The following is a 26,389-nucleotide window of genomic DNA, read 5'->3' as shown; positions in this document are numbered from 1 at the left end:
CGCCCGGCCGGACCATTTCATGTTGATTAAACAGAGTTTGTTTCTCCTAGTCTACCTCATATTGTTAGTGAATTATATCTTTTGTTAAATTTGCTTTTCTTGTTACAATAGGATTACATTATATCCCTACCTCATAAAATGAATCAGTCTATCTCTAGTGTGGCTTACTGATGCCTAAAATAGAGGTGAAATAGTAACATAATGCCAGAACTCAGAATAAGGTCATAGGCCAGGCATGGTGGCTTACACCTGTAATCCCAGCACTTTCGGAGTGCTGTAGTCATCTCAGTTATCACATTCATTGTCTGTGTATTGCACTGCCTGTGTTCAAGTCACCTTTATTTTACAAAATAATGGCCTCAAAGCACAAGAGTAGTGATGGTGGCAATTTAGATATGCTAAAGAGAAGCCATAAAGTGCTTCTTTTAAGTAAAAAGGTGAAAGTTCTGTACTCAAAAAAAAAATCGTATGTTGAGATTTACTATAAGAACAAATTTTCTATGCATGAAATTGTAAAGAAGGAAACAGAAATTTGTGCTAGCTTTACTGTCACATCTCAATCTGCAAAATTACAGCCTCTATGAATGACAAATGCTTAGTTACGGTAGAAAAGACGTTAAATTTGTGAGTGTGAGACATTAATAGAAACGTATTCTGACTGACAGCGGCTCGGTTTGATACTATGCGGTTTCAGGCATCCACAAGGGGTCTTGGAACATATTCCCTGTGGATAGGAGGGACTACTGTATGTGCTCCTCTAACTCTGCTTATTATTTGACAAGGATAATTTAGAACTTCATTGGCTTCTCTAGGAAACTTAAGATCTTTCCAAAGTGGCTCCTCTAAGACCCCTCCCTTCCCATTGCTTCTGCTTCTCCTTCTCCCCTTGCCATCTTTGGTTTCCCCTTCAATTCTCTTGAATCTTTTGATGTTTCCCTTCAAAGCCTTACCTCTTTCGTCATCCTTCTGTCCATATTTGCCAGACTTTTTCTTCCCTACTTCAGCTTCTCAACTCCCTATAGGCAGTTGAACTTTAAGTACACTGTCCCTTATTGAGGGTTTTCAGGGGTCTCAAGGATCCCCAAAAGCAACCACCTGAGGCTATAAAGGAAAAAACGCTAATTGGAAACACTGAATATTTTATCCAGTCAGATGGGCTTTGGAGACATCCTTACAGCTGTTTGATGTCACCTCAGTTACTGCCTAAAATTTAGTCCACAGCCTCCATAAGATTACATGAGAAAATCTTAAAAATCTTCTCTATAAATATTATTAAAAAACATTAACTCTCATATAGAACAGGTAACCTAATTTGTTCCATTTATCAAAAATACAATTTTGACAAAAATGTAGACCAAAGATAAAACTATATTACTTTGTTTACCTGATTAATTGCTAAAATTTTAGAATAAAAGCTTTAAGATCTGTTTGTGGCTATCTGCATATATATTTGTATATGTTTATGTATGTATGTTATATATATGTGATATTTTTCTACCTAAGGATAGTATTACCAACATAATTCATAAAGTCTCATAAAGAAGCACTATTCAAATTATCTTAGAGATTAATTAACTCTTTTTTTTTTTTTTTTTTTTTTTTTTTGAGGCGGAGTCTCGCTCTGTCGCCCAGGCTGGAGTGCAGTGTCACAATCTCGGCTCACTGCAAGCTCCGCCTCCCGGGTTCATGCCATTCTCCTGCCTCAGCCTCTCCCAGTAGCTGGGACTACAGGCGCCCGCCACCACGCCCGGCTAATTTTTTTTTTGTATTTTTAATGGAGACGGGGTTTCACCGTGGTCTCGATCTCCTGACCTCGTGATCCAGCCGCCTCAGCCTCCCAAAGTGCTGGGATTACAAGCGTGAGCCACAGTGAACTCTTATATAAGTTAAATATTCCAAAAACTCCTAGAAATATGGAAACTAACCCAAATGTGTTTTAAAGTTCATATGGGCTGGATGTGGTAGGTCACACCTGTAATCCCAGCACTTTGGGAGGCCAAGGCGGGAGGATCACTTGAACGCAGGAGTTCAAGATCAGCCTGGGCAACATGGTGAAACCCATCTCTACCAAAAAAACCCCCAAACACGCACACATAAAAAATACAAAAATTAGCCTGGCTTGGTAGCGCTTGTCTGTAGTTCCAGCTACTCAGGAAGCTGAGGTGGGAGGATCGCTTGAGCCCAGGAGTTGGAGGTTGCAGTGAGCTAAGATTTCACCACTGCACTCCAGCTTGGGTGACAGAGCGAGACCTTGCCCCCTCACCTTCCACCCCCCAAAAAAGTTCATATGACTTTGCTGAGTCTTCAGTAAATAAGATTAATTTAATATTATTGGTTTAATAAAGATGGGTTTGTCTTAATGACTTGTCAGCATTAAGTATAATATGGGCATGTTTTTATTCTACTTAGGTTTGCTGATCAGATAAACTTACGTCTACTAGATATTTAAGATTATAAAAATTGTAAATTTCACCTAAAAACCAGTGTACAAGTAAACATGAACTAACATTGAATTGCTTTATAGCCATAAATTCTTGTATATCAAGCATAGCAGTAAAAGAAAAATCCATGTATTTAACTTTTTTAGGTTTTTGCTTTTATAATACTTTCCTAATATATGCATATGTTGTAGAAATCATTAACAGGGAAATAACTTGAGATGTTGGCTAGCTTTGTTTAATGTTGTAGTATGTCTGCCTGGAAATTGTTTTTAAAATCTTTTTAGTAGTTTGCAAGCTTAGACTTACATTACATTACATTAATAGATATTCATTAAAATCTACATAATTTCTAAGAAATATAAATGACTGAAATACTAATACTAAACCTAAGTTTGAGTTTATATACTTTGGCTTTTTATTTTCATATGGCATAAAAAAACTAGATATAATTGGGCCCGTTAATAAAATGTTCTTTTGAAAGATTACACTATAAAGAAAGAGATATCTCTAGGAATTGTAAGATGATATACTTATAAAACCTGCTAGTTTGCTATAGAATGCTAGTATGTGACACGGTTTACAGCTGTCTACTTCTTAAGTTTTCTTTGTAAAAGTGTATTGGTTGTTAAAATTACATTTAATACATGTAAGTTAAACTACTAAAAATAATAAGTGTGAGGATAAACAACTCTGTATGCAAAGTGTGTGAGGAATGAAGGACTTTTTTGCTGTTGATAAGGGAAAAAGAGTGTAATTTTGTCTTAAAATAAGATTACTGGTTATTCCAGAATGAGAAAGAGGAAAAATGTAGGATGAAATCTGAATGGATATGGAAAGCTGTAGGTTTGCAGAAAAGGAATTCTTTATGTTTTCAAGCTGGCTAAGATTAAATTGATTTCTATATAAAGTTTTTTTTTTAATAACATGAGCCCAATAGTGTGCTGATATAAAACTAGAACTTGGTTTTATTTCTGTTAAAGCAACAAAGTTTTCTTGGAATATTGGTCTGTTCTTAGTAAGAAATTGTGAAAGGTTTTTCTTTCTATTTTGAGATGGAGTTTCACTCTTGTTTCCCAGGCTGGAGTGCAATGGCACGATCTTGGCTCACTGCAACCTCCGCCTCCTGGGTTCAAGCGATTCTCCTGCCTCAGCCTCCCGAGTAGCTGGGATTACAGGCATGTGCCACCACGCCCGGCTAATTTTGTATTTTTGGTAGAGATGGAGTTTCTGCATGTTGGTCAGGCTGATCTTGAACTTCCGACCTCCGGTGAGCCACCCGCCTCGGCCACCGAAAGTGCTGGGATTACAGGCGTGAGCCATCGTGCCCGGCTGCCTCTTTACCTTTTATGTAATCTGCCTAGGAAACAAAAATTCTGTGCCTTATCAAAATAATTTATTGTGCTTTGTGTTTTCTATGTCATCTCCTTTTAAGAGAACTTAACTATTGTTTCATAGTGATCTATGATCCTGTTTAATCAGCATTCAAATCTTTTGACATTTTTGACAGTTTTCCAAAATCAAATTCTAAATGAATTCTTTTTTTGTCTGTTTGAGATGAAGTCTCTCTCTTATCCTCCAGGCTGGAGTACAATGGCACGATCTTGGTTCACTGCAACCTCTGCCTCCCAGGATCAAGCGATTCTCCTGTCTCAGCCTCCCGAGTACCAGGGATTACAGGCGCCTACCACCACGCCTGGCTAATTTTTATATTTTTAGTAGAGACAGGTTTCACCATGTTGGCCAGGCTGGTCTCGAACTCCTGATGTCAGGTGGTCCGCCTGCCTTGGCCTCCCAAAGTGCTGGGATTACAGGCGTGAGCCACCGCACCCAGCCCTAAATGAAGTATTAATCTTGGACTGACCTTGAGATTTCCCATAGGTCCCCTGGAAAATGTCAAAGGATTTGTTCTTTCACCTAGTAAAAATATTGTTTGTTTGACATATTAAATTATGTGGGAAACCCTGTCAAGTAAAAAGTGATGCTTAAGCTTTTCTAGGTTATAGTTGTATGGGTAAATATTAATAATAAAACATTCCAGAAATTATGTGAATTTCATAGACATTTGCCAATACCCTCATTGTCTATCATATGTCCTGGTATATACTGTTATCATCATAATGCCAGCTATTATTTAAATATTTAAATATTGTGTGTCACAAAAATAACCAAATTCCCTCACCAGTTTTATCATTTTTATAATGAACAGATGTTTAATCACAGACATTTTAAATCTTTTATTACCCACAGATAGTTTTTCTTTTACTCTGATTCTTCCTGAAAGCTCCCATAATCAGCTTATAAGCCAGAATGCTTCATTTTCAACAAAACTGATTGTCTCAGAAACCTATGGAGAGGACTATGCCAGGTACTCTGGGGTATAGCCTTCTAATGGCATTGCTTAGATACTTGTAGACCATACCACTGGAATGAGTATGGATTTCTGCAGCTAGTAGAGAAGCTGACGGGTTCATAAAACTGCTAACCCAGGATAAAGCAGAAGATTCGATTACATGGGGCCAAATAAACTAATAAATAAGATAATGTTTATGGTTCTTGTTTTGGAATATTTCTCATTCTTTAATGTCTTAAGGAGGCTTTTTGTCTGTTTTGTCATGCTTTCTATAACTCATGACAATTTAGTAGGTTATGCTTTTGTAAAAAGAGATGAAACATATTTTCTTCCAACCTGTTACCTCCAGAATTCAGAAACACTTATTGAGTGTTCTTATTCTCAATGGCAATACAATTATTTGGATAAGTTCAATAAGATTCTGTCTTCCTTGTAACAGGGCATACTTGGAAAAATCAGTTTATAACCAAGGCTTTGACTGGAATGTCATATTTGAGAATGATGCATTGAATCAGATACGTCCAGTTTTAAGGCACAAAGACTTTATGGAGTCAATGCTTACAAAGTCCTCTTGGGAAAACTGGCCTGGTACCTGGCTTATTGGGCAGGGGTTCCCAATCTCTAGGTCTCAGACCAGGCCATACAGCAAGAGTTGAGCAGCAGGTGAGCCAGCATCTTCCCTACCCCCAGTCCGTGGAAAAATTGTCATCCACAAAACCAGTCCGTTGAACCAAAGTTGGGGACTGCTGTTATAGGGTTCCCAGCCTTATAGGTGGGTAAGGAAGGTCACTTCCTGGCAGGTCCAGGAAGCTTAGGGTATTTTGGGAACCTCACAAAAAAGGAATTCCCCCAAATCTATAGTTCTTATAGGAAAAATATGGTAGTGCTTGGCTTGACTTCTTAGCTTCAGGAGGCTTTTAGAAGTCTAATCTGAAGGCCAGGCGCAGTGGCTCACGCCTGTAATCCCAGCACTTTGGGAGGCCAAGGTGGGTGGATCACGAGGTCAGAAGATCGAGACCATCCTGGCTAACGTGGTGAAACCCCATCTCTACTAAAAATACCAAAAATTAGCTGGGTGTGGTGGCAGGCACCTGTAGTCTCAGCTACTTGGGAGGCTGAGGTAGGAGAATGGCACAAACCTGGGAGGCAGAGCTTGCAGTGAGCCGAGATTGTGCCACTGCACTCCAGCCTGGGCGACAGAGCAAGACCCCGTCTCAAAAAAAAAAAAAAAAATCTAATCTGGGATTCCTCATAAAAAATTCAAGTAAAACAAATTCAAAAAGGCCTAAGTGGTCATTTTTGCTGCAATTATGTAAATAACCAGGCCAAATCTAATCAGACCAGACTTATTTTGTAAATAAGAGTTAAAAAAGGAAGTGAGTGAAGAGAAAATTTATGCTTAAATGGAAAACTATAGTGTACTCTTGTGGGTTATTAAATTCTAGTCCTGTTCATTTTTTTTAGCTTTCCGTTGTCAACCTATGAACTGGACTGGATCCTGCCATCTTATACATTTTCTCAATTCTTCTAGTTTCCTCTGGTAGCCTACTACAAGTTTCCAAACTAACATTTCTAATTTTTCCCTACCTTCCTCACTTGGCATCACTGAGAACTAAAACTATCCTTTTCCCAAAGCCCAAGAAGCTGAAGCTGTACCACCTGGTATAAGCTGAAGAAATCACCACACCTTTTCGTGTATGGGTAACTTCATGAGAATCTCTTCTTTCCTTGAACAATAAGAGGGACTGACAAAGACTGTCTTTTTAAGCAAACTTCAGTCAGGTTTCTCTATGCCTTTTTCTTGTCTAGGCCCCATTCTTGCAATACCTGCATAGCCCAGTTTCAGCAAGAATCTTGCTAAGTTAGTTAAGAGAAAATGTCTTACCCTTGGTATCAGATCACCCTTGATACTTGGTCAAATTGCTCATCCCCCACCAGGCAATATGTGATCACCCTGGCTTGCCTTCAGGAGGAATACTGTTAAGGCTCTGTAACCAGAATTCCCCATGTTTCCTCTTAGTTATTTTCCATCCACTCACCTCCATCCTGCTCCTTGGCTATAAATCCCTGTTTGTTATTGCTGTATTTGGAATTGGTCCCAGTTCTATACTGAGGTCTCTTTCCCTTTATTGTAATAGTTTCTGAATAAAATCTGTTTTTACTGCTTTAATCACTTCCAGTTCTGGTTTTCTTTGACATTATCAAAAGTATACAATATGGAAGGGCAATTACTGTCATGTGTTTACACTGACAGATATTTCAACTTGCAATTGTAGAAAACCAGTGATGTACAAAGCCTGAGTTGGTGCTTTGTGTACATAGAGAATGTCCATGAGGGAGATATACTTGGCAACTTTTTGTCTTATTTATTACTGAAAGCCTAGGGTATGGAAAAAGATACATTGAGATCTGTGTGTGAAAAGGAAGGCAAGGCATTGCTATGCAAATAAAAGAGGTGGCCTCTAAGTGGTAATTTATATTGTTGTATTTGCAAAGAATAGTTGGTGGTCAAAAATACTCCATTAGGTTTTGATTTATTGTTGAAGGAAGTACTGCTAATTATTAGTCCTATCAAGCTGTAGCCTTTAAGTATGTACATATCTTTTTGGCATACTATGTGAGGAATTGGGCTCTAAGTATAATCTGACTGTGAGGAAAAAAGAGCCTCATGTTAGTTTTTAAAATGAGAGACAATGAAAATATTCCCTCATAATGCTGATAACTTTAGTAAAGACCATTTTGAGTAACTTACTTGAGCGACATTGTCACAGCAATATATTTATTCAATACGTTGAATTGCTTGAACCTTCACTTCAGTCTCAAAATATTCCATTTAAAAAATTTGCAGATGACAGATTAGAGTTTCTTTTTAAACAATTGAACGGTGGTATAAAAATGGTTTAAACTTCAATGTTTTCCCATACCTTTCTTTTTTTTTTTTTTTTTTGAGATGTAGTCTCCATCTGTCACCCAGGCTGGAGTGCAGTGGCGTGATCTCAGCTCACTGCAACCTCCGCCTCCCAGGTTCCGGTGATTCTCCTGCCTCAGCCTCCCGAGTAGCTAGGACTACAGGTGTGTGCCACCATGCCCGGCTAATTTTTTGTATTTTTTTTTTTTTTAGTAGAGACGGAGTTTCACCGTGTTAGCCAGGATGATCTCGATCTCCTGACCTCATGATTCACCCGCCTCAGCCTCCCAAAGTGTTGGGATTACAGGCATGAGCCACTGCGCCTGGCCCTCCCATACCTTTCTTTTATAATTTCTTTGCTTTTGAGAAAGAAATACATGACTTATTGTCTCATATGTTTAAAAATTCTATCACTACAAATGTGATGTTACTTACATAATGCTTCATGAGAAAATGAAATAATACTTTTTAGAGCTAAAAGCAGTTAAAGAATGATTAGAAAATCTATTTACTCTGTCTCCCAAGTTGAAATGGTCTATCTTTCTGCATTCATTTGTGATAAGTCTGTCAATTTAATGCCTGATAGAGTTCTGATACATCTTCAGTGATGAATCTTTATAATTTCTAGGTTCACAATGGTCTAAATATCCATTTGTCTCTGACAAAGCCACCAAATGTTTATTGTCATTTAACAATCATTAATCGAGAATCAAGAGTTTATAATTTGGTTAATCACAATAGAAACTAGTTGGATGTGGAACTCGAGGACTTGTGGCTCAGAGTCCTTGTCATTGGGTCAGGTGTTGACAATTTGATAACAGCACAAACAAAATATAGTCTCTTTCACTGATAAGCAATAATAATAAATATGATATTTTATTTAAAATAAAATATTTTGAAAAAGTATCTTAGTATTGTGGTCCATGAATGCTGAATATGGATGCTGAAATAATATTTGTCACCTTTGTAAAAAAAAAAAAAAAAAGGTAGTGTTGGCTAGGCGTGGTGGCTCGTGCCTGTAATCTCAGCACTTTCGGAGGCTGAGGAGGGCAGATCCCCTGAGGTCAGGAGTTCAAGACCAGCCTGGCCAACATGGTGAAACCCCATCTCTACTAAAAATAGCCAGGCGTGGTGGTGGTGGGTGCCTGTAATCCCAGCTACTTGGGAGGCTGAGGCACGAGAATCGCTTGAACCTGGGAGATGGAGGTTGCAGTGAGCTGAGACTGTGCCATTGCACTCCAGCCTGGGCAACAAGAGCGAAACTCTGTCTCAAAAAATAAAAAAAAAGAAAAAAAAAAGATTGTGTTTGTTGATCACTTACTATGAGGCAAACATTCTAAGTGTAATGAACTTATGTTAACTGTGAAGGAGCCAGTAGTTCACAAACTGTTGCATGGAGAGAATAATTTATCCAAACTCACCCAGCCGTTAACTGGCAGAATTAGGATTTTAACAGAGTCATTCTGGTAGTAAAGTCTGCTCTTACCCACTATCTGGCAGAGATAAATAGTACTGTAGGAGTCCCTGAGAGGTCAACTCAAGTATTTAAGTATTTTATATTTTGAGGTTTCCTAAAGTTTTTCTCTTCTTCATTAACATAGAAGTTGCCCACATTGTTCTCCTTCTCATTGTTACTACAACCAGTGAGTATTTTGATTAGAATACTTCTGGGAGAGGGCCGGGCGCGGTGGCTCAGGCTTGTAATCCCAGCACTTTGGGAGGCCGAGGCGGGCAGATCATGGGTCAGGAGATCAAGACCACAGTGAAACCCCATCTCTACTAAAAATACAGAAAACTAGAAAAAAATTAGCCAGGCGTGGTGGCGGGCGCCTGTAGTCCCAGCTACTCGGAGAGGCTGAGGCAGGAGACTGGTGTGAACCTGGGAGGCGGAGCTTGCAGTGAGCCGAGATTGCACCACTGCACTCCAGCCTGGGCGTCAGAGCGAGACTCCGTCTCAAAAAAAAAAAAAAAAAAAAAAAGAATACTTCTGGGAGAGAAGCGGTTGCTAAGAAGGGAATGCTTTATAGACAGAGAAAGGATCATTTTTATGGTCATAGATTATTTTCTAGTCTTGGCCAAATTTTTTTTTTTTGGGGGGGGACTACTGTGGTCCAAAGACAATTTAGGTGACTCATAATCTATCACATCTAATCCCCCAGATGTCTCAAAATTGCATGCTCATGAGAGTATCTCAGTGAGTGAATAGCAGTGTCTTCTTGCATTAAAAATTTACACATATCATAAATACTTTTAAAAATGAGAGTATCTCAGTGAGTGAATAGCAGTATCTCCTTGTATGAAAGATTTACACATATCATACTTTAAAAAGTTTGAGTTTAATATAAATTCAAAAATATAAATCAGCTTTCCTGTAAGTATATTAAAAACCTTTTTATGAATAGCAATTTAAAATATTTTAAAACATTTATTTTGCGCAGCTTTGTTTAGTAGATTTATCTTATTACTATTTGTTAAAAAGAAATGGAAATTCAAGTTTATAGTCTTGCTCTAAATCATTTCAAAAATTATCAGATTTCAGAAAGTAATGCTTTTGGCTTGTTTTAAATATACCTGCTTGCTGGCTGTTGTGTGTAGGGGTAGAGCTTTCTTTTTAAAATCTAGTAGCACCCTCTAGAGCAAAAGGTAAAATACAATTTGATAAGAAAGGAGCAGTTTCACAAATTCAAATATTCTCCTTGAAATTTCCTATCCGGAGTAATAGTTTGTTACTTAGAAGTACCAAAGAGCTGGCCAGGCATGGTGGCTCATACCTGTAATCCCCACACTTTGGGAGGCTGAGGTGGGCAGATCACTTGGGGTCAGAAGTTCAAGACCAGCCTGGCCAACATTGTGAAACCCCATCTCTACTAAAAATACAAAAATTAGATGGGCATGGCATGGTGGCTCATGCCTGTAATCCCAGGTACTTGGTTGGGAGGTAGGGGGGGAGGGGGGAGGTGGGCGGGGCTGAGGCAGGAGAATCTATTGAACCCAGAAGACGGGTTGCAGTGAGCAGAGATCACGTCACTGCAGCACTCCTGCCTGGGTGATAGAGCAGTGAGCGGAGATCACGTCACTGCAGCACTCCCGCCTGGGCGATAGAGTGAGATTCCCTCTCCAAAAAAAAAAAATAAAAAAAAGTAGTAAAGAGCTGAACCTAAATTTTTTTTGCTCAAATATATGTATATATTCTTATCAAGGATGCCTTTTAGGTAGGTTCTTCTTACCTAAGATTAAAGACTAATACATCTTTTTCTTACCTCCTTGTGAATGTAATGGTACATAATTTTATTTTAGAATGGATATTTTAATAAAATTATCCATAAGTATTGAATTTCTTGTTGACCAATATAACATGCTAAAATTTTATTGTATGTGCATTTTGTATGTGATAGTGTGTTTGTTTTGAGAATTACAAAATAGAGAATAAACCACACCCCTCGTACTTACGCTCTTATTTCCACTTGTTTTTTGTAGTAGAGCATGACACATATTGGATCTTGTAGTAGTCTTGAGTAAAAAGTTATCTTGATTAAATTAATTAATAATATTATTATTGATAAATATCCATTTTCTATTACAGAAGAAAATACTCAGGAAACATCCCAGGTGAAGAAAAGTTTGACTGAAAAAGTTTCTCTCTATAGAGGTGACATCACATTGCTAGAGGTAGATGCTATAGTCAATGCCGGTGAGTAGTTGATTTTCCTGTGATGTGTTTGTTATGTAAGTATTATTTCAAAATTTTTCTATAAATAAGAATATAAGTATTTTGGAAAAAATGCTTTCTGATGTAGAAATGTCTAATCTATTTCTCTTCTTGATTAAAAACATTGGAGATCTGTTTTTTTGTATGTTCTGCAATTAATGTGCATCTACAGTACCCTCTACAGTGAAAGGTGCTAGGTTGAGATTAGCATACTGCACCACTGGAGAAGTGACCGATTGTTGCAGAAAGTTCTTCAGAAAGAACTTTAGCAAGTATATTATTGTTACTTTCATAGCTTGAATTAATAGTTGGCCAACATAAATACAAGCTCATCAAGCTTTTTTCTTCTTTTGAATTGGTTGTCAGGCGATGATTGAACTGTGTAAGACAAAAGTGAAAATATAAAGGAATTATTTCAGTGATTTCAAAACTTAAGTTGTTTGGGTTCCAGTTTTCATTTTCATTATGAAATGCTTAATTTTAACCAGCATATTTTAATTATTTTTAATAATTAGTTGTCTAGTTAATTTTCCTATTTCAACATTGGGAAAAATTTAACAGATGTTATATTTTATTATGTGGCTATATATCAAAAAAGGTATAATAGCTGTGATTCTATAAAAATATTGTAAATGAGACGATATTTAATGGTTTTAATTTGTGTTTTATAAAGTTAGACTGTTTGAAGTTTGCAAGTGTCAATTAAAAACAAATGTGGGCCGGGCGCAATGGCTCAAGCCTGTAATCCCAGCACTTTGAGAGGCCGAGGTGGGCAGATCACAAAGTCAGGAGATTGAGACCATCCTGGCTAACATGGTGAAATGGTGAAACCCTGTCTCTACTAAAAATACAAAAAATTAGCCGGGCATGGTGGCGGGCTCCTGTAGTCCCAGCTACTCGGGAGGCTGAGGCAAGAGAATGGCATGAACCCGGGAGTCAGAGCTTGCAGTGAGCCGAGATCACGCCACTGCACTCCAGCCTTGGCAACAGAGCAAGACTCCGTCTCAAAAAAAAACAAAAACAAAAACAAACAAACAAACAAAAAACAAATCTGGACTTAGGTAAGGAGAGGCTTTATCTAAATAGACTATTACAATAAAAGGAGGAGGATGATTCCAATAGCGGGAGGCAGAATATTGTGTTATCAGGAATGTTTTTCCTGAAGTCAGCCTGTTCTGGGGAAGGGCTGTTAAGGAGGGGTTACTCACCTTCCATTGCTTCAGGGTGGACCAAAGTTCAGGGGTTTTGAGGAAGGAGAGGAGCCTGACTAAAGTTTGGTCAGGTCGTTTATGGGCATTGACCAACCAGAATGGTAAATGGGGACAAAGAGTTCAGCTAACATGTATGAGGCAGAGAATGGGAATTTGGAAAGTCTGTTTCTGGCCTTGACATTGGTTGCAAGGTGGTCATCTGTCAGTTTTATCTAGTAAACTTTCCCAGAACACAAAAGTGTAGGGGTGATTTCTTGACTGTGGCTCTTTCCAAGAATACAGAGTTCAGGTGAAGTTCAGTGTTATCTCCAGGTTTCCTGTGGTGATAATAAATTCACACAGGATAGTAGGGAAATGCATTGGCAGGTGAACAGAAGGGTCTAATGGAGAACTGAAACATTGTTCAAGGATATTGTACAGCTCTGGCAATTTAGCAGAAAGTTCAGAATACCGGTCAGCTTGTTGTTCCCTTAGAATTGGGTATTAGTTACAGCTGGGTGCGGTGGCTCATGTCTGTAAGCCCAGCATTTTGGGAGGTCGAACTGGGTAGATCACTTGAAGGTAGGAATTCAAGACCAGCCTGGCCAACATGGTGAATCTCATCTCTACCAAAAAAATACAAAAATTAGCCGGGTATGATGGCGAGCGCGTGTAGTCCCAGCTACTCGGGAGGCTGAGGCAGGAGAATTGCTTGAACCTGGGAGGTGGAGGTTGCAGTGAGTGCCGAGATCATACCACCGCACTCCAGCCTGGGTAACAGATTGAGACCCTGTCTCAAAAAAAAAAAAAAAAGGATTGGATATCAGTTGCTTTGTACCATAGCTGCTTTGCCGTTATCAAGGCTCAGTTTTCTCCTTTTCTTCTTCTGATGCTTCTGCACTTCCTTTCTCCTTTGCTGCTTCAAGTGCTGCCTGTCTAAAATGTAAAAGTCTTCTTGAGAGAAGAGGCTGGGTCATTTAATCGCCACCCAATATGACTCACTCCTTCATCCTCAGGTTACCTCATAGGGTACAGGTCTCCCTTATATGTAGTATCTATGGATTGCTCATTTGTGGCCCTGGGTATCAAGATGCTTTCTCTGTTTCGTGGGGCCTCTGGGGGAAGACAGGCCCTTAGAAAGGGTCTCAGGAAGTCCTCTCCTGTAGTTTTAATAAGATATCACTATAGCTAGTAATTTAATATATATGCCCTAAATTCTATAAATATATGCGCTTTAATTTTAAAACATTTAAAAGATCTATGTGTGTATATATGCATAAAAGATATATGTGTGTGTATATATACATAAGATATATATATATACAAATATAATCTTTTATATATATGCACACATAAATAAAAGATATATACACACATATGATCTTTTATATATACACACATATGTATATGTATACACATGATCTTTTAAATTTTTAAAAATTAAAGCTCTGCTGGGCACGGTGGCTCATGCCTGTAATCCCAGCACTTTGGGAGGCCAAGGCGGGTGGATTATGAGGTCAAGAGATTGAGACCATCCTGGCCAACATGATGAAACCCCGTCTCTACCAAAAATTCAAAAATTAGCCGGGCGTGGTGATGTGTACCTGTAAGTCCCAGCTATTCGGGAGGCTGAGGCAGGAGAATTGCTTGAACCCGGGAGGCAGAGATTGCAGTGAGTCGAGATCGTGCCACTGCACTCCAGCCTGGTGACAGAACGAGACTGCATCTAAAAAAAAAAAAAAAAGCTAAAGCTCATATGTTTATAGAATTTAGGGCATATACATCAATATATAGAGACACATAAAAGATATATATTTATACACACATGATCTTTTAAATTTTAAAAAATGTATATATGTATGTACATATGTATATAAATACACTATCAGCCTTCCTGTATGTTCTTGTAACTTCTAGTCATTACTCTTAGTTCTGTCCTGAGGAAGTACAATTGATCATATCTACTTCCTTTTTAAATACTTGAAGATCACTCTCACAAGTTTTCTCCTTCTTGTTATTAAGATAACATTGAATTTGCCGCGTTAGCACACACTTAGTAACAGTAATAATGGTCTTTTTTGGATTTTGCTAACTGTCTTCCCATGGAAGCCACACACCAGTGCCATTTTCTCTTTTTGTGTCAACTCCCCAAGCAATGTCATCTCCTTCTTAAAAATATTTAATACTGTGTATTTGTTAAATTGAATTATTTAATATGTGTAATTGAATTTGTAGATCTCTGAGTAATAGGACATTCAGCATTGGAAATGACACAGTGAACCAATTGGCTCTGGTGTTTTTTATCTGATCAATTAATACAAATATTTTGGGAGTAATTATCGAAATAAATGGTGCAAAACAGAAGAACATCACTAACTACCTCTCATCACTGTTTTGTTCTTTTAAGTATTATTATCTTGCTCTTGCCTAAATGTATAATTTTTCATAGCTGCTGTATAATATATAAGGGTCTGATGAATTTATATAAAGACAGGCAGCAACTTTTGCTTACTCCCAAAATGATTTGGTAATTTTAGCTTACCTCTATGGCTGTGATGATTGTAATTTGGCCATGTTTTGCATCTCACAAGGATAGTCTCATCAGGAAGATCCCAGGTAGATAGAAAAGGGATGCCAAGTGAATATACACTGTAATGACTCTATCTACAGCTTTCTACTGTGCAGTTTGTTTGCCTGGTGTGGAAAGATTGGAACAGCTGTTAACTTTTCAGGTGAACAAGACAACATGGCAGGAAACTACAGAGCTGCCTCTACTGAGAGGGGGAGTGAAAAACAGTACCCCTAGTCACTATGCCAAAGCAGCCCAGTTGTCACCTCCTATTAGACTTCTGAAGTTCTCTTTTCGTGACCATATTAGTACATTGGAACACCTGGTCTTAGTTGCTATGAATGAAATGATTTCATATTTTAAACTTATTTCTAATAAAGTGTTTTTTGAACTACCTTATCCTCTTTAACTGTGACCCAGGATGGACTTCTTGTGTATTATATTCTTCTCTCTAGGAAATTATGCATACTTAGTATGTTTTAATAAAACAGATTTTGCAGGTATTATAGTACACAGGGTGGTAGCACAAGTTTAGAGTTAGGCAGACCTGGGTTCAAAATTCAGGTTGTCATAACCAAGGCCATTTTTTATTTAAACTTTTTATTTTGAAATAATGATAGAAAAGACAAAAATAACACAGAGTTCTATGAACCCTGTGTAAACTTCTCCCAATGGTAGCTTTGTATATAGCTATGGTACAATATTAAAAGCAGATTTTAAAAAATAATTTAATTTAGATTCAGGGAGCGCTTGTATACTTGTTACAGGGTATATTGCATAATGCTGAAGTTTGGGGCATGACTGATCCTGTCACCTAGGTAATGAGCATAGTACTCAATAGTTTTTCAGCCCTTGCCCTTTCTTTTCCTTCCCCCTTATTAGTGTTGCCATTTTTATGTCCATGTTTACCCCATGTCAAAAACCGAAAATTGATATTGTTACATTACTGTTATCTATGCTACAGACTTTATTCAGTTTTAACAATTTTTAAACTTGCATTCATGTGAATGTGTGTATATGTGTGCGTAGTTCTTTGTAGTTTTATTTAATGCATAGATTCATGTGACTACCACCACAATCTAGATGCAGAACTATTCCATTATCATAAAAGAACTCCCTCATGCTGGCCGGGCACGGTGGCTCACGCCTGTAATCTCAGTACTTTGGGAGGTCGAGGCAGGTAGATCACAAGGTCAGGAGTTTGAGACCAGCGTGGCCAATATGGTGAAACCCCGTCTCTACTAAAAATACAAAAATTAGCTGGGCACGATGGCGGGTGCCTGTAATCCCAGCTACTCTGGAGGCTGAGGCAGGAGAATCGCTTGAACCCGGGAGGTGGAGGTTGCAATGAGCCGAGATTGCACCATTGCACTCTAGCCTGGGCAACAGAGCAAGACTCTGTCTCAAAAAAAAAAAAGAACCCCCTCATGCTGCCACCTTTGTATTTATATCCACCCATCTGCTTCCCTCCCTGTTTTCCATCTCTATGGTTTTATCATTTTTAGAATGGAATATAATTCTAAAAATACGTAATCAATAATGCTGCAGTGAACATGGCATTACCGATATCCCTTTGACATACTTTTCAGTTGCTTTGGATACCTAGAGGTAGAATCAACAGATCATATGGCAGTTTTATTTTTAGCTTGTTGAGGAACCTCCCTGGTGTTTTCCTCTGTTAACTTACGTTCCCAACAGTGTGCAGGAGTTCTCTTTTCTCTGCATCCTCACCAACACTTGTTATCTTTCAACATGACAAAAGCCATTCCAGCAGGTGTGAAATGATATCTCATTGTGGTTTCCATTTGTGCTCCCCTAATGATTAGTGGTGCTGAGCATTTTTTTCATGTACTTGTTGGTCATTTGTATGTCTTCTTCTGAGAAATGTCTGTTCAGGTCCTTTGCCTGATTTTTAATGGGGTTATTTGTTTTCTTGCTGTTGAGTTCTTTAAGTTCTTCATATATTTTGGCTATTAACTCCTTTTAAGATGTATTTTTTGCAAATATTTTCTCCCATTTTGTGGGTTGTCTCTTCACTTTGTTAATTGTTTCCTTTGCTGTGCAGAAGCTTTTTAGTTTGAGGCTGTCCCATTTGTCTGTTTTTGCTTTCATTGCCACAGAAATTGAACTTACAGTAGAGATCATGGTTACCAGAGGCTGGAGGGGGATTGGAGGGAGGGAATGGAGAGTTGTTGATCAAAAGTTACAAAGTTTTAGATATACAGGAGGAATAGGTTTTGAGATTTATCTCATAGCAGAGTGACTGTAATAAATAATAATGTATTATATATTTCAAAATAACTAAGGAAGTAAATTGCACATGTCTCACCATAAAAAATGATAGATAAGTGAGGTGATGGATGTGTTAATTAGCTTGGTTTAATCATCCACATTGTGTATACATATATCAAAATATCACATTGTACCTCATAAACGTATACAATGATTGGTCAATCAAAATAATGTTAATAATAATAAAGTCATATAAATGGAATCATACAGCATGTAATCTTTTAAGGTTGCCTTTTTTCACTAAATATAATGCCCTGAGGGCCATTCAGATTGTATTAATGAATTAATGAATTTATTTATTAATTCAATAATTGTTCATTCCTTTTTATTGTTGAGTAGTAGTTCATTGTATGGATGTACCAGAGTTTGTTCAACCATTCACCCATTGAGGGACATTTGGATTCTTTTCAGTATTTTGCTGTTACCAATAAAGTTTTTATGAACATTTATGTACATGTTTTTGTATGACCATACATTTTTGTTTCTCTGGGATAGACATCCAACAATGTGATTACTCAGTTATATGTAAGTGCATGTTTAGTTTTATAAGAAACGGCTAAACTGTTTTTCATAGTAGCTGTGCCATTTTACATTCTTACCAGCAATGTGTGATAGGTTCAGTTTTTCTACATCCTTGCCAGCATTTGGTGGTATAATTATTTCTTATTTTAACTGTTGTAATAGGTATGTATTAATAGCTAATCATGTTTTTTAATATTTATCTTTTATTTTTAAATTTTTTTCTCTGCTGTTTGAATCAGCATCATCATGGTTTTAATTTGTATTTTCCCAAAGGTTAATTATGTCAAACACCTCTCCATATGTTTGTTTGCCACCTGTATGTCTTTTTGGTGAAATATCAGTTCATATCTTTTGCCATTTTGTCATGGATCTCAGTGATATTTGTGAAGTTTGGGCATTTTTATTTTTTAAGGCCCCACCCTAAATCATATCGATATATACTGAAATATACTACAGCCCACGTCCAACACAGTCCATACTTAAGGGTAGGATGATAGTTAATTAGTTAATGTAATGGCATGTTTTGTAGATATTTAGGTAAACATTAATTTTGATTTTGTACTTTTCACATTTTGGAAACCTAAATTATCTTTTTCTAGGCTCTTGAAAAGCTTTTTGATATTATGCTCATAGTACTAATTATAAATTGCCCTGCTGACATCAGCTTGATTGGGCAAATTATCCAACCCTTTAATCCTCACTTTTAAAATCTATAAATAGGGATAATACTAGTAATTAAGATCAGACAGATGTTGTAAGTAATGTGTGAAAAATACGTAGCACAGTTCTTGCACAAAATATGTACTTGGTATATTTTAGCTATGGTATTTATTTTTGTATGGCTACTGAATGGATTTCATACTACTGCTGTCTTTTCTGAGAGAACTCAGGTTAGTAGAGGAAATGGAGGATATCTTCTGTGTTTATTAGCATTCAGATTTTCCATTATTCAGAGCCAGTTTTCCGCTGAAAAGCACTGGTGCTCAAGCTAGAGCAGCTGCTTTCTTCCTGAGCAGTTTTCAAAATTCCACGTATTTTTATATGGATTTGTCTAGTTACTAATGTATAACTGACACTTACCAGTATGTACTTTAAGTTTGACTCTATTTTACCTTATTTTTTAAAGACAGGAGTCTTACTCTGTCACTCAGGCTGGAATACAGTGGCATAATCATAGCTCAAGCCAGCTTCCTGCCTCAGCCTCCCAAGTGCTAGGACTACAAGCACGTGCCACCATGCCTGGCTAATTAAAAATTTTTTTTTTTTTTTGTAGAGGCAGTGTCCTGCTATGTTTCCTAGGGTGGTCTTGAACTCCTAGCTTCAAGCGATCCTACTACCTAGACCTCTCAAAGTAGTGGGATTATAGGTGTGAGCCACCTCGCTTGGCCTTTGTTTTGATTCTGGTTTTAAATAAAGTACAACTGTCTGTACAAAAAAGAGGTGTTTTCAGAACTAGATTGTCTGTACATGATGTGCAGATTCTGCTTCACAAAGCAGTATTTTTGTAGAAAAAAATTCAGTATTTACTATGAGTAAAAGTCACACTTTAAAATCAGTTACCTCATGGGGATGCTTGAAAACATTTTGGTACATATGCTTAGCTCTTTAGGGTTAAACAAACAGATTTTCAAATGCTGCCTAAATAGAGGAGTAAGAAACATTCATTTGACAAAAAAAAAAAAAAAAAAAGCCCAAAAAACAAACAAAAAAACCCAAAGAAACCCCCAGGAAAATGTATTGAGTGCTTATTATGAGTTAAGAATTAGGTTGAACAGTGGAGGTAAAGACAAGTAAGTAAACGGTTGCTATATAGCAGGATAAAGTGTTTATTAGAGCCACGTCCAAGGTGCCATGGGCAAATAGAGAAAAGCAAACAACTCAAGAAAGCAGGTGAGTTATATTGCACTTAGGAAACCACATGTGGCTGAGTGTGCTTGGAGCAAATACAGGCAGAGGCCAGATCATGAAGTGCTTTGTATGTCACTTTTAGGGCTGAGGTTTTTTTTTTAAATTTTTTTATTTTTTAGAAGATGAGTTTTTGAGAACAATTTTAGGGAGGATATGTGTTAGAGAGATCCCTTTGGCTGCACTGTGAAGGATAAATTGGGGAAGCATTAAGTTTAAGGGGGAGACTGGAAACAGAAATGAAATGATTTAACTTTGTACTAAGTACATCAGCTTAAATAAGTCTGATTTTTCCCCTCCTAGCTCATAATTGTAGCTGTTGCTTCTTCTGACTCTGCCCTCTTTAATGGTGGGATGATTCTTGGATGATTATGGTTTGAATGCAGTTTGATTTGGAGTAACCTCAAAGAGCTTAAGTCTATTGTGACTGGATTAGAGCAGACAAATAGAATCAAAGTGTATTTGTTCTTTCAGCAACTTTCTTGAATTCTTAATTTGTACATGTGACATATCAAGACACTGCTAATCTGGCTTCTGCTAAACTGTTTTCATTAAAACTGTTCTCACCAATGTCACCATAACTTCTTTTTCTTGAAGTAATGGGCCCTTTTCTGGTCCTTATTTTCCTGGATCTCTCTTCAGTATACAATACTGTTGACTACTTCATCCTTGAATGTTAATTTTCCTTTAGCTTCAGTGACACATTTGGTAGTCTCCTCTCCTTAGCTATACAGCCATAACCTTCATTTAAATCACATTATTTCTTACCCAGACTATTGCAATAGACTCCTGAATGCTTTACTTGCAACCTCACCTACTCTCCAGATGCAGGCAAAATGGTCTTTCTCACATTACTTCTCTGTACAGCCACCTTTAGTTGCTCCCTATGGCCTGTAAGATTAAGGGCAAACTCAGTGTGTCAAACTTGCCTCAATATCCCTGCCTTGCCAGTCTCCAGTCCACCAATCTCTTGCCATTGACCTGCAATTTTTTCTGTCCCCCACCGTTTTTCTCATTTTTCCCTCCCACCCACTTACTCTTTCCCCCCTTTCCTCCTGGGCTTTGCACAAGCTGCTGCCTATACCTAAAATATTACTTCTCTAAAGAGTTTCCCTTCCTAGCAGTTCCTGCCTCAGTCTTTCAGCATGCCAGATGATGTTTCATCTCCTACTGGAAGCCTGGATTCCCCTCCAGCCTTCCAATCTTGAATGAGTGTCAGTACTATGGGTTCCTTAGCTTTATACACTTCTGCTAGCATAGCACCTAATCTAATATCAGTTCATTTATGAAGGCCACTGAAATGATTTGGATATATTTGCTTATAAAGGCTTTATAAGATTTTTACCAAAATGAAATCACAAAATTAAAAAAAATTGTGGGAAACTTGAAGATCCCCAAGATCTTCAGATGCTAGTGTGAGAAACACAGCTATAGAGGATAGGAAATGTAGGACTCAAGTGAGAGACTGGAATTAAACACATAGATTAAGTTAGCATATTAATTTTATAAATATGATTGGCAAGAGGTATTGAGAGCGAAATATGATAAATTGTTATGATAACCTAAGAGGCAAATTTAACAGATGAAGAAACATAGCCACGGAGAGGTTAAGTGATTCACCTCTGGTTATACAGCCAGTAAGTAGATCTAGAGCTTGTGTTCCTAGCATCTTTCCTGTTGAATTCTTTCACACAGAAGCTATGATACTATCCTAAGCCATCTATATCTACAATTCCTTAGTTGACCTTTTGGCCCTTGGAACACTATCAATCAATGTGTGATATCAGGAGTGTTTTTTAAAAGCATGTAGTAATTATCATCTCTATTAAATAATACCTCATCTTTTAGTCCTTCTCTAGGAATTTAACAACCACATCTTGTTTGAATTGACTATAGGTCAGTTAGTGAAGTGCTGTCTGAGCAGGTCTGGAAACATGGCCTACTGAAGTGTAGTTGACCTGCCTTTGACAGTTCATTGTAACTTTGGAAGGATTATATCCAAATATTTTAAATGCAAAAGAAAAATGTTACCTTGTTCACTGTGCGGGAATTACTAAGAAAAGTATCATTCCTCTTCTTTTCTTTCTTTCTTTCTTTTTTTTTTTTTGAGACGGAGTCTCCCTCTGTCACCCAGGCTGGAGTGCAGTGGCGCGATCTCGGCTCACTGCAAGCTCCGCCTCCCGGGTTCACACCATTCTCCTGCCTCAGCCTCTCCGAGTAGCTGGGACTACAGGCACCCACCACCATGCCCTGCTAATTTTTTGTATTTTTAGTAGAGACGGGGTTTCACCGTGGTCTCGATCTCCTGACCTCGTGATCCGCCCGCCTCGGCCTCCCAAAGTGCTGGGATTACAAGCGTGAGCCACCGCGCCTGGCCTCATTCCTCTTCTTTTCAAATTTTTTGGAAGTGTTTAATTTACTAGTATGTAGGACAGAATGTATTTACAATCAGGTCTAGATGGGTATAAATAAAAGGATGAATTAAGGTTAAAAATGTCTGTGGGTCCTAGTAAATTATATTGGCATGCTTTTGGACTGAGAGTGGATTTTTTTTTCTCTATGTACAGTTGGATTCTGTCTAATAGAAGAGATAGACCTGGAAGCAAATAGATACAGTTCATTGTGTATAAAGTGTGTATCAAGTACTCTTTGTGGATGCAAAGAGAGTTAGTAAATTATTTGCTTTGATCTCATTCCTGTGATGAATAAATTGTGATTTTGAGTCAGAATTAATTTTCAGGCCCTATAGATAAGTTATTTTACTTTTTTTTTTTTTTGAGACAGTCTTGCTCTGTCACCCAGGCTGGAGTGCAGTGGCACAATCTCCGCTCACCACAACATCCTCCTCCCCAGTTCGAGTGATTCTCATGCCTCAGCTTACTGAGTAGCTGGGATTACAGGCGGGCGGCACCACACCCAGCTAACTTTTTTGTATTTTTAGTAGAGATGGGGTTTTGCCATGTTGGCCAAACTGGTCTCAAACTTCTGGCCTCAAGTGATCCGCCCATCTCGGCCTCCAAAAAGGATTGCAGGTGTGAGCTACTGCACCTGGCTACTTTTAAGAACACTCTTAGCATATATGTCATATGCTCAGGGATTTTATTAGTTCCTTACCTTGTTTGAGCCATAGAGCTAAGAACATACTTGGTCCCTTAACATTGCATGTCCTAAATTGTGTTTTGAGAGAGGATAACAGATTCATCTACTAATCTTTGGCCTTCTGTCTTTCTCCCTTCTTGACATTTACACACAAACTTTGCCCATGGGAGGTTTAGTGCCTTTCCCAGATTTCTGAGGATTTGTTTTGAGGATGCTTACATTTTCATGATCGCTACTTTATCTGTAATATGGTTCTAGTAAATTTCCGATGGCCACAGTTTCCTCCTTATTTCTTGCCGTTGCTGTTTTCTCTGTCTTCCCTGCAGGCTTCATCCCACACTTAGAACAGCCCAATATTTCCTTTATTACCCAAAGCACTACTAATATTATGGGTAGTAGGTGTGTACTGTAATTTAAGGGTTCATCAAACAGGCCTGCCATCTTAATGTAGCTGCATATAGGATTATCTGTTTACAGTGACTAAGTCCTTGTATAGTCTTACACCAAACCCATTGGTTAAAGAGCTTTGATCTTTGCTAGAGCTTGGGGGTAAATACATCCATCTAATTTATGGTTCAGTATGTCATTAGAGACAATTTTACTTGTACCTTGCCACAATCACAGAAAAATATTTTGGAGAAGACAGATTGCAGGCTGTGTTATGAAAAAGTGAGGATAACTTTCTAATTGTAATTGGTTGGTTATAGCCAAAAATCAATTCAGTTTGTCTGAAAAGTGATTTTTAAAAATAGAAAGCGAAGAGAGTTGATTTGTTTATTTTAGCTCTTCCTACCCCATACTACAAGGAGAAGCATATTTACATTGTGGTTAATTATAGAGGACTTGGAGTCAGATCAGTCATTATTTTAAATATGCCTGTTCAACTTCCTGGCCAAATAACTCTGACAAATTATTTAACCTTTCTGAACCTCAGTTTTCTCATTGGCAAAATGGAGATAATACAGGTTGAATATTTCTTATCCAAGATGCTAGAAGTGTTTCAGATTTTTTTTGGATTTTGGAATATTTGCATATACATCATGAGAAATCTTGGGGATGGGACCCAAGTCTAAACATGAAATTCATTTATGTTCATATACACCTTATACACATAGCCTGAAGGTATTTTTAATACAATATTTTAGAATAGTTTTGTGCCATAAACAAAGTCTGTGTATGTTAAACTGTCAGAAAGCAAAGATGTTAGGTGTTGAATTTTCCACTCGTGGCATCATATTGGCACTTAAAAGCTTTTGGATTTTAGAGCATTTTGGATATTGGATTTTTGGACTAGGGATGTTCAACCTGTCGTAGGGCCTATTTCACAGGTCTGTTGTGAAAATCTAAAGAAACGATGGCCATCTAAAGAGATACAAAGTACTTCACACAGTGCCTTATATATAGACACATCAGTAAATGGTAGCAGAATTATACTCCTTAGTTTTAATATTGGAAAAAAATTTTATATGAATATTACAAGGTTAATTATGGGTGTTTTTCAACTCCTGTACAAAGATATATGTAAGACCAACTAACAGGGTTTATTCTGTGTCCTTCAACTTTAGCTGTGACAGTATTTACTTGAATTGCATTTAGGAAAAGTTGTCCAATTCTGAAGTTTTATAATAAAAGCCAAGTTTTTATGACATTCTTGTAATTTGTATGAACCATTGACCAAGGAAAAGAATGGTTTTAGTGTACGTTAACGATGTGTTTTTACTACATTAGTTGTGAATGTCATACTTGTGTCAAAAATTGAGATGATGTCATAAGATTGTATAGATAACCATTTAATAGCTGAGCATAATTTAAGAATAATTGATGTAGAATATATGAACTTTTATATAGGTAAGTAACATATTAGGACTGCATAGGATGAAAGAAATTGTACTTATTAGAAATGTTTTATTCACCTCTACTTGCTTAAAATAAATGTTATTTTTATGTATTTGTTCAGTAAAACTGAAATGAAATAAGGCATATTTGAAGTTAGAATTTAAGTTATTGGGGCAATAAGGTTAATTTACTCTCTGAAATATTTTAGGACACAATTAACAGCAACTACTTGATTCAGTTTGAAATTTCATCTCTACCAGCAAAGCATCAAAAGTCATCAAAGTTGAAAGTCATTTTGACTTTTCACAAAGTTTTTGTATTATATAGTTTTTCTCTTAACTTCCTGTTGAGCAGGAATAGATCCAAACACACACACAGAAATATATAGCTTAATAAATTTTGAAAAACTGTCACACCTGTGTAATAGCATCCAGATAAAAAAGCAGAACGTGGCCGGGTGTGTTGGCTCACACCTGTAATCCCAACACTTTGGGAGGCTGAGGCAGGTGGATCACGAGGTCAGGAGTTCAAGACCAGTCTAACCAACATGGTGAAACCCCATCTCTACTAAAAATACAAAAATTAGCAGGGTATGGTGGCACGCGCCTGTAATCCCAGCTACTCAGGAGGCTGAGGCAGGAGAATCTCTTGAACCCAGGAGGCGGAGGTTGCAGTGAGCCAAGATCACGCCACTGCACTCCAGCCTGGGTAACAGAGTGACACTCCATCTCAAAAAAAAAAAAAAAAAAAGCAGCAGAATGTTACCAGTACCCCAGAAGCCCTCTTGGCATCCCTGGTAATGAATATAGTGAAGTGTATTTACTATCTTGACTTCTAGTAACGTGGATTACTTTTGCCTGTTTTTGTATTTTAGGTAAATTGACCTATATATATTCTTTAGTGTTTGGCTGTTTTTGTTCACCATTATACTTGCAACATTGATACATACCGTTGGTTATAGATGTAGATCATTCATTATCATTGTTATGTAATATTTCATTGTATAAATATGTCACAACTTATATATCCTATCTACTGTTGATGAGCGGCCTTAAGTAGTTTCTAGTCTGGGTGTTTTAGTACTGCAATGAACATGGTAACATATTTGTGTGTGGTATTTTTGTAAATAGATATCCATATATTTGTGTTGGGCCTATATCTGGGATATTAACTGTAAAATCATAGGATATATGCATAGGACACTGTTGTGTGGTTTTCACTTTATGCTTCCAATAGCAGTGTATGAGATTCTTATTGCTCTATATCCTTGTCAACATTTATTTTCTATGTTTTTAAAAATAGTGTATAAATTAGGTCAACTGGTAATATTTTCATTAATTTGTAAGATGTACCATGATAAATCAAATTTGATAGCAGTTTGTAGCTAACAATCCATGTTAAGCCAGCATTTGTAAGTGAAGAAATAAAAAATGTAAATGTTATTGTCATATGCCCAAGGATAAGAAGATGGGGATGTTTTATGTAGTTCCTATTGAGTTCATGAAAATATAAATGTATTAGTTTTTCTCCCATAGATGGCAACACTTAGGAACAAATAAACCATTGTA

The 26,389-nt window shown here is 37.4% G+C and overlaps 1 protein-coding gene across 7 annotated transcripts in view; it reads left to right on the top strand.

The window, feature by feature from the left end:
• The window catches only part of MACROD2 (mono-ADP ribosylhydrolase 2), a 2,104,525-nt gene that overhangs the window by 69,811 nt on the left and 2,008,325 nt on the right, over positions 1–26,389 (top strand). For all 7 annotated transcript variants that reach the window (XM_055265233.2, XM_055265231.2, XM_055265236.2 and 4 more), the window contains exon 3: positions 11,283–11,390. In XM_055265233.2, the coding sequence (XP_055121208.2) occupies positions 11,283–11,390 (108 nt within the window). The remainder of the gene's footprint in view (positions 1–11,282; positions 11,391–26,389) is intronic.

The sequence above is a fragment of the Symphalangus syndactylus genome, chromosome 24 (genome assembly GCF_028878055.3).
Source record: "Symphalangus syndactylus isolate Jambi chromosome 24, NHGRI_mSymSyn1-v2.1_pri, whole genome shotgun sequence".
In the NCBI taxonomy this organism is placed as follows: Eukaryota; Metazoa; Chordata; class Mammalia; order Primates; family Hylobatidae; genus Symphalangus; species Symphalangus syndactylus.
The sequence above is the reverse complement of the archived record's forward strand: the minus strand, read 5'-3'. Positions and strand labels throughout refer to the sequence as shown.